The sequence below is a fragment of the Amborella trichopoda genome, chromosome 8 (genome assembly GCF_054954075.1).
Source record: "Amborella trichopoda isolate Santa Cruz 75 chromosome 8, AtrichopodaSantaCruz75HAP2 v2.0, whole genome shotgun sequence".
Classification (NCBI taxonomy): domain Eukaryota; kingdom Viridiplantae; phylum Streptophyta; class Magnoliopsida; order Amborellales; family Amborellaceae; genus Amborella; species Amborella trichopoda.
Genome location: NC_142343.1, coordinates 6619300 through 6628558, shown reverse-complemented (window position 1 = coordinate 6628558; position 9259 = coordinate 6619300). Strand labels below are relative to the sequence as shown.

At 35.3% G+C, this 9259-nt stretch overlaps 1 protein-coding gene across 1 annotated transcript; it reads right to left on the bottom strand.

The window, feature by feature from the left end:
* Positions 1-7666: 7666 nt before the first annotated feature.
* On the bottom strand, positions 7667-9259 carry LOC18436209 (Tetratricopeptide repeat (TPR)-like superfamily protein). Its single transcript, XM_011625872.3, has one exon. The coding sequence runs from the start codon at positions 9257-9259 to the stop codon at positions 7667-7669; it is 1593 nt and encodes a 530-aa protein (XP_011624174.3).

The window sequence follows — 9259 nt, the reverse complement described above, 5'->3', positions numbered from 1 at the left end:
TGGGTTAATCCCACCATTATATATATATATATATATATATATATATATATATATATATATATATATATATATATATATATATATATATATATATATATATATATATATATGAAAATAAGATGTGCGTGTATAATATGTGCATAGCATTTTTTTTAAAAAATTTGTTAGGCTCTAGACTCATACCCGACTCGAACCGCACCTAAGCTTTGGACCCGGTTCAAGTCCAAGTAGACCGGGACCTGATCCTACCATACCATTTCCACCCCTACTCCCAAAGCCAATAGTTTTGAGAATAATTTTTGTATAAAAAATTTCCAAATCATCTTGTTTTAACATTCCAAAAAAATATAAAGATTTCGAGCTTACAAAACCTTGAATTTGTCATCTTTAAAATGGACATTTTACAGGCAGTTCTTGTCGGGAAATGTATTTGGAATTTGTTATTGATATCTAAATCAGATAATGGAATTGAACTGACTAAAGATGATCTGAAAATTCGAACAGATCCCCATGACTTTTTGGCGCAACCAATAAGTTCGACTTGGATTGGGCCATGGTTGGCTTAGGCATGACATGAGCTTTTACAGTGGGTTCGGGCAAGAATGATTAATGACAGGTCTAGTTCAGAGCTTGGCCCAGCCCCAATTGGCAGCCCCTGGCTAGGTTTGGGTTATGCTGAGCTTTGCCCGAGCTCGGCTAGGGCCATCATACCTGAGTATTCGGAGCTAGGTCGCAGTCTGAGTTTGGCCCCTAGGCTTCAGTGGAGCCCCCAAGCTTGTTGGGTTTATGTGACCTTTAAAGGCCTTATAAATGTGTATTGAAATACTTTTATTATAGTGAAACATAAACTTAGTGAGAGTATGGTCCCTCGAGGACCATACTAAACGAATGATGTTTACTTATACCGGACTGTGTTTATCGATCTAGGCTAATCGGTTGTAAAACTCAAGGTACTTAGGCATAAAGAATTAACCAATGAGGGTTTTGAGTTAGCCCTTGATGAGGTCGAAGCTTATGCCTAGATGAGAGAGCCGATGGACTGTGTGACCCTTATGTGTGATGGTAGGCTTACTGAGACGGGGTCCAAAAACCTCATCCATATTTCATTACACGACATGCATATTGATAGATCGTTCGAGAAAGCCAGATATCCACTTTTGGGTGAAGCATATGCATGTACGAGAGATACCCCTATGCACTATAGAGCTACGGTCACATCAGGTCGTGGTGACCTTGACTCGTCTCTAGGAGAGGACTTGTAATCTACAGACTGGGATTGCAACCCCTTGATTTATCAACCTAACAAAGGTGACCCGCGAATGAGCTTATGCTTCGACTGTAGGTCATGGAAAACATTGGGTCGGTTCGATAAAGCTAGTGTGGTCTGTAGTCCACAGTTAAAGGTGGAGTATCCTATTATTACAGATTGAATTCCTAAAATCATATGGATCATTTTCCCATCATATTAATTTAATTTTATTATTGAAATGATTTTAGTTTTATTATTTGAATTTTTATGAATCTCTCAATATTTTAATTATGATTTTTGGACTTATAAAAATATGGTTATTGATTTTACAAAGTTGTAAAAATTCAAATATATATTAATTCATTTTATTTAATTTTAATTTTTTTTTATAAAATTTCATGGGGGCCCAAAGTACACATAGGCTCATCATGTGGCATGTGGGTGGGTGCCCATATGTGCCACAAAGGGTTGGCACGCCCCACCTTTTGGATTCCTCTTGTTTCTTTGTGATGAAGGTATTTAAGATTATGGTAATTTTGATTTGAGGCATGTGGTCAAATCTTGGAAAGGATATAGCAGCCATGGTATATTTTGTAATATGAAAAGTATGTTTTAAAAAGGATATGGTCAATTTGAATAGATGGTAAATATTAACCTTATCTTGTTTAAATTTTTTGGTAGTATTTATTTACTTGATAATGTTTGATATATCCTTATGGAATATGTGATATGATCATGCTATTTTTATGGAATGCATTATATCTATTTTATCTAAATATATTAATGGGAAAATGGTTTAAGGAAAGGGGGATAATAGTCCAAGCACTTTTTATAATGTTGATAGTCCATCTATAGAATAGATGACTCAGATCTCTCACCTCTCAAGTCACCTTAATCAACGGTACAATTCCATCTCACGAAAGAGATAAACTATGAAAAACCCTAAAAAAACCTTAGATCTTATTTTCTCTATAAATAAGAGAGTTCTTTCCCATATCTAAAATAATAACAATCTCTCTCTCTTTGAGGGGCACGCCCCACTCTTTCTCCTTTGAGTTTCTCTCTCTAACCCTCTCTATCCCAAAGTTTTAAAGGGGGCCACGTCTCAACTCTAACTATTACTCTTTTTCTCCCTAGAACTAAAAAGAAACTAATGGTACTACACTCTAACTACTACTCTTTTTCTCCCTAGAAATAAGAAGGAATTAAGGGGACTACTCTTTTTCTCCCTAGAACTAAGAAAAAACTAATGGTACTACTCTTTTTCTCCCTTGAACTAAAAAGAAACTAAGGGTTGTATAAATTAGAGGGAAGCTTAAATTATTTTTGGAGGTTAGGGTTTTGTAAGAATTAATGGTGGTTACATAGTTTGGCCAAAATCAGCTTTCTTGATTCAAGATTGAAGCTAGACCGCAGATCTCGCGCCATTGAATGTGGTGACTCGATGTGGGGTGTAAGAAGCTCGGTTGAGGTAATCTCCAGCATCTTTATCTTATACTTACTTGTTCTTTATTTCATATTCATAAGCACAATATTAGGTTATATGAATGACATCAAGTAGTTGAGATTTATTTTATTAATGTGTTATTTATTTTTGAAATTTTTATTATTTATAATAAGACCATCTGTGAGTGATCTTGTTGCCAAAATTATAAAGGGCGATCATTATTAAAAAAAAAAAAAATTGTATTTTCCTTGCAAAAGATCACATAGGTATTTCTTTCAAAGCCTGATCCCTAAATTGGGCCCGACCTGTACGCCCCATACTTCCCAGGCCCATGGGCCCCTGTTCTGGCCGCAGCCTAAATGGCAACCCCCGATGTTTTTCTCGGGCTCGATGATGTCCCACACGCACTGAGCCCAATCACCTGAAAAAGTACCCTATCTTGTGCATATTTTTCTGCAATAAAGTCACGTGTTTATCTTTCAAAACCATTGATTATCTGCTTAGTTGGATTATGAACATTAAGTCTTATTGGATATTAACACAGTAATAACCAAGCCCTTAGTCTCGTAGGCATATTCAGTAACCTCATGTGTGACTTTGCCACCATTTGGATGGGGTTTCTATGAGTCAGCCGGCTCATCCTGTGTATATGCAGGGCCCTACTTAAATGTATCTCAAAAATGGATTTTTAATCCAAATCCTGATCTAGGTTAAGATGCTTAGACTCTGGAAATGAAATAAAATTTCAATATTTAAAGGGTGTGGTTTCTATAAGGTTGCAACCTTAAACAATCCAATTAAGGCGCACTTTCAAATTTTATCATAACATGTAATTTTGTTGTAAAAAAATCTTACAATTATCTTAAAATCCATTTTCATATCTAATTAAAAAAATTTTAAACTCCAAAATGGATAAAATCAAGTAGATTTATAAACATATGAAAATCTTGAAAATAGACGGTCTAGATAATGTGTTACAAGATGCACTATTTTTAGGACTAAAAAACTTTTTTTTGTTTCATATTCATACATCTTAATGTAGAGTTGATAAATTAGAGGGTTTTTCAACATTAAAACAACATTTCTGATAGATTTTTGAGGTGCATCTTTACATTTTAAGATTGCAACCTTATATAAACTTTTTTCATATTTAAAATATGATTTTTTTTTTATTGAAAACTTCTACACCGTCTAAATTAAGTTTTTTTACAAAATCCATCTAAAAGATAGATGTTAAGGAGTAAGCGGGTTTTTTGCACCTGCCGACTCATTAATGACTTTTCCTTTATGCAAAGTTATGAGCTTTACCACGTCCATCTTCTTAGAGATAGACATTAACGAGTGAGCGGGATGTTGCACCCGCTGACTCATGAATGACTTTTCCGCTCTCAAAGTGACGAGCTTTCCCATCTTTTTAAAATGGGAAAACGGCTCTAAAATAAAGAAATGAACCCTGTGAACAGCAGCGTCTTATGGAAATCCTTTTCATATGGGCAGAGGCATGAAATAGATTTCCAATTTATAGGAACTCTAATCTCCATCAAATTTATTTCCAGAAATAGATTTCATAATTAACAAATATTTCTCATTTCTCACTAGACAACCACCACATTCTCGCTGTTTTTCAGTTGAGTAAATTTGCGAAGCAAAGGTCCTCTTAACAGGGTCTTAGAATGTACATGCAATTCTTTTGGTGCCCCTTAATTTTGTGTGTTAGGGCAGTGGTTCAGCTTGAATTTCCATTAAGTCATTAGACAGGCCCGACTAAAGTGGGCCAAAATAATTTCAAAGTCAACTAATCGATGTGATTATTAACATACCTCCATTATTAACATTAGTTCAAGGATTATTGACAACATTAGCACGGTATCAAATAAAGGTTGAGTTGTGACCTCCTTAGAATGTAGAAGTACGGCGCACCTCTAAATTTTGCCTGGAGATATAGTTCTCGTGTTAGAAACTTTATGGCGGTTTGAAAGATATATTTTCATCCTTAGTTATAAAATTCAAAATTTAAAATTTGGTACGGATCAAGCAGATCTATGAACACTTGAAAATATTGATAATAGATAATTCAAATAATTTATTACGAACTACATCATTTTTAAAGCTTGAAATTCTTTTTTTCACTTCATATCCACATATCATATGAGGTTGAGATGGTTGAGATGATCACATATCATATGAGGTTGAGATGATCAATTGGAGCGGCTACCAACATCAGAAACCTCTATTATAGAGGACTGTAGAGATACACCTTCTATCAATACCATAACGTTGACACCCTTTATATACTTTTTTCTTAAATAAAAAATAACACAATGATTACATCTATTGTAAGGCCTATTACATCTAATGATATCAAAATATTGCCCTAAATTGCTATATTTTTCTATAAAAAGTGAAACTTATGAAAATATACCTAATGTTTCAACACTTTAACAACTTACCCTGTTTCAACTATTCCAACTCATACTCATTGTGTATTTTGATAAGTATGTTGGAGTTAAATCAAAATTATGTGTTAAGTGTTAATTGATCTCGTATGTGTATTTTGATAAATTTCCTAAAAAACAATTCTTTCATGTTTCTAATTTAAACCTTGACATGTGGCCAATACTTAGACTTAGGGCTCGTTTGGCTCCATGGGTTAACAAACCCAAGTTTTGAATCCAAATCTTGTTCTGTCAAACCTGGTTACTCAAACAGGATTTGTTTGGATAGTTTTGAATGGTATACATGTTCTGCAAATATCACGTTTGGGTCATTTTTTTTAGGACACGGTTTTTATGAGTCCATGTAGAAATGAGTCACCCATTAAAAATTTAATTTTGACAAGGATTTTTGGACTTGATTTTTAAGAACATGTAATCTCTAACATGGAGATCATGAATATGAAAAAATAAATAAATTCTGAAAATTAGAAATAATAAAAAAACATTTGGACCGTTAGTTTCAATTGTTTTTAGATGGACTACCTATTTGCATCCATCTTTAAGATAGAAGCTTTATGCCTTGGGACCGCATATTGTAGAAATGCGGTCCAACCCACATGAAACATTTTTCCTTTTTTGTACAACCTGATTCTCTTCTCTCTCTAAAAAATTGAGATAGTTTCTCTATCTAAAAGATTGAAATTTGACATATTTTCTCTCTCCAAATATTTTTGAGGCAATTTCTTTCTCTAAAAGTTTGAAATTTCAGATAGTTAACCATTTCTCTCTCCAAAATTTTTGAGATTGTGTCTATCGTTACAAATATTTAAGTAGTTTCTCTCTTTTAAATTTGGTATAATTTCTCTCATTAAAATTTTAAGATATTTTCCTTTCTAAAACTTAAAATTTAAGGTAGTTTCTCTAGAAATTTTGAAATAGTTTCTCTCTCTAAATTTTTTTAAGTAATTTCTCTCTCAAAAATTTGATATAGTTTCACGCTCTAAAACGTTAAGATACTTTCTCTATCTAAAACTTGAAATTTGATATACTTAGTCTTTAAATTTTTTGAGATACTTCTCTCTCTAAAATGTTTCAGGTTGTTCCTCTCTCTAAATTGATATAGTTTCTCTCTCTAAAACTTAAAATTTGATATAGTTTCTCTAAAATTTTTGAGATAGTTTCTCTCTAAAAAATTTAAGTAATTTCTCTCTCTAAAATTTGGTAAAGTTTTTCTTTCTAAAATTTAAAATACTTTCTCTCTCTAAAACTTGAAATTTTAATATAGTTTCTCTAAAATTTTTGAGATAGTTTTTTTTTTTAAATTTTTTTAGATAGTCTCTCTCTCTAAATTTTGATATAGTTTTTCTCTTTAAAATGTTAAGATGCTCTCTCTCTCTCTCTCTCTAAAACTTAAAATTTTGAATTAGTTTCTCTTTAAAAATTTTGAGATATTTTTTCTTTCTAAAATTTTTTAGGTAGTTTCTCTCTCTAAAATTTGATATAGTTTTTTTTTTCTAAAATGTTAAGATACATTTTCTCTCTAAAACTTGAAATTTGAGATAGTTTTTCTCTCTAAAATTCTTGAAATAGTTTCCATTTCTAAAAAATTTTAGGCAGTTTCTCTATCTAAAATTTAATATAGCTTCTCTCACTAAAATTTTAAGATACTTTCTCTCTCTAAAACTTAAAAAGTTGATATACTTTATATCTCTAAAATCTTTCAAACAATTTCTCTCATTAAAGTTTGATATAGGTTCTCTCTCTAAAATTTTAAGATACTTTCTCTTTCTAAAACTTGAAATTTCATATAGTTATCTCTAAAAGTTTTGAAAGTTTCTCTCTAAAAATTTTCAATAGTTTATCTATCTAAAATTTGATATAGTTTATCTTTCTAAAATTTTAAGATACTTTTTCTCCCTAAAACTTGAACTTTGAAGTAGTTGTCTTTCTAATTTGTGGAGAAATAATTGTATTTAATAAAGTAGGCTTTTCTAATTTGTGGGGACGTTTTGGTAGAAATAATTGTATTTAATAAAGTGGGCTGGTGTGTTAAAATAGTATCATCATCAGTTGTATTATATTGTATTGCTTTATTCATGCTTTCGCAAAAGTTATGTCTTTCTTTTATAACCCAAATTTTTTTTTTAGTTGATTTTGTGTAACGATGTTTTGGCCCTCTTTCTTGGTCACAGATAATATAGGTACGTAGAAAACATAGTTATGTATAAGAAAAAGTTGCCAAACATGTTTTTATGCAAGAACATGATTTTGGATACCGTGAGATCCAAACAACCCATTATCAGTTTGGGGCCCAATTGATCCGGATACTAATCAAAGCTTTCTGATCTGATGAAAACTACCTCACAGAAGATGCAGAGAATCCATGTTAGTTGCTCCCACCACATGCAAATATTTTTTTTTGTTCATGCATGCATTTGCATTTCTCTGCACTTCATCTGCAACTTGAATATGCTCATGAAATTGCTTTGTAATCAATAATATTGAATAATAAAACAATAAATAAAATATAAACTCTCACCCTGGTCCCTCAATCCAACTACGGCCCTGCTTTCTCATGACCTTTCTTTCCCTCATCATCCCCTTTACTTCCTCAGCCTCATCCCACCGCCCCACCCCGGCATATATACTCGATAATAATGCGTAGCTTCCCCCACTTTTGGGTTCTAGTTCAAACAATCTGTTGGCCACATTCCTGGCCATATCAACTTCCCCATGAATTCGACAAGCCCCGAGCAATGCCCCCCAAACATAGGAGTCCGGCGCAATTGGCATACCCTCAATCAATGCACGAGCCTCTGCCAACCTTCCGGCTCTACCTAATAGGTCCACCATGCAAGCATAATGCTCTGTTACCCGTTCAACCCCTGAGTTCTCACTATGCATCTCCTTGAAAAGCCTATGGCCCTCCGCTAGTAATCCAGCCCGACTACAGGCTGTCAACACTGTAGTCCATGTCACATGGTCTGGCACAAGGCCCTCCGTAGGCATTCGGTTGAAGAGTGCAACTGCCTCTAAGCCACGACCATGCGCTCCGAATGCTTGGATCATCGAATTCCATGCCACCACATTCTTGTTTATTATCTCTTCAAAAACTTTGTAAGATTCCTCCACATACCCACACTTTGCATACATATTGAGCAAGGCGCTACCAACACACACATCAGAGTAGTGTCCGGTCACCACAGAGTACCCATGGATCCCAAGTCCTCTATGGATCCCAAATGGCCCATTACAAGCAGGTAGGATGGCACTTACCGTTGCAGAGTTCGGAGGAATTCTGGATGCCATCATTTGTCGAAAGCTTTTAAATGCTTCGTGGTATCGTCGGGCCTTAATCGAGCCAGAAATCATCGAAGTCCATGTGACAACATCTGGTTCAAACCCCTGTAATCTCATTCTGTGAATAAACTCAAAAACCATTTTTAGGTCTCCAGCACGAGAGAATCCAGACACCAGAGAATTCCACGTGAATGCATCCGCCTTCGCACCCTCCCTCACCATCCACTCATAAATCCCCCAAGCGTCCATCCAGCCCCCATTGTTCGCATAGCCTGAGATCATGGCATTCCAAGCTGCTAGATCTCTTTTACGCATTTTATCAAATACTTGGCGCCCCTTGTCAATGCAACCGCACTTTGCATACATATCAACCAATGCGCATTCGACATGTGGGTCCGAAGCCACCACGGAGCCCTCAATGGCTCGATGCACAGACTCCCCAAATGCTCGGTCACCCAAATTGGCGCACGCTTTGAGCACACTCGGGTAAACAAACCTGTTGGGTTCAAGCCCTTGGGCGAGCATGGTTCCATAGAGGTCTAAGGTCTCTCGGAAGAGACCAAGCCGACTGCACGAGCCGATGAGAACTGAGAAGCTAAGCGGGTTCGGTCGGTGGGTTCTTTCGAGGACTTTTCGAGCTTCGAAGGGGCGGCCGCAATGCGTGTAGCAAAGGATGAGGTGATGAGAGAGAGAGTGATTGTTAGTGTTGGTGACGAGGAGGCGGGCGTGGAGGATCTGGCCTTGGGCTAAGGCTTTTTGTTGGGCGAAGGTCTTGAGGTAGATGGCGTAGAGGCGTAAAGAGGAGGTGGGCAACACCGATCTCTCCAT

Bases quoted from the DNA above. Each gene is read 5' to 3' on its own strand.
- LOC18436209 (XM_011625872.3), bottom strand. From the start codon at position 9,259: ATGGAGAGATCGGTGTTGCCCACCTCCTCTTTACGCCTCTACGCCATC.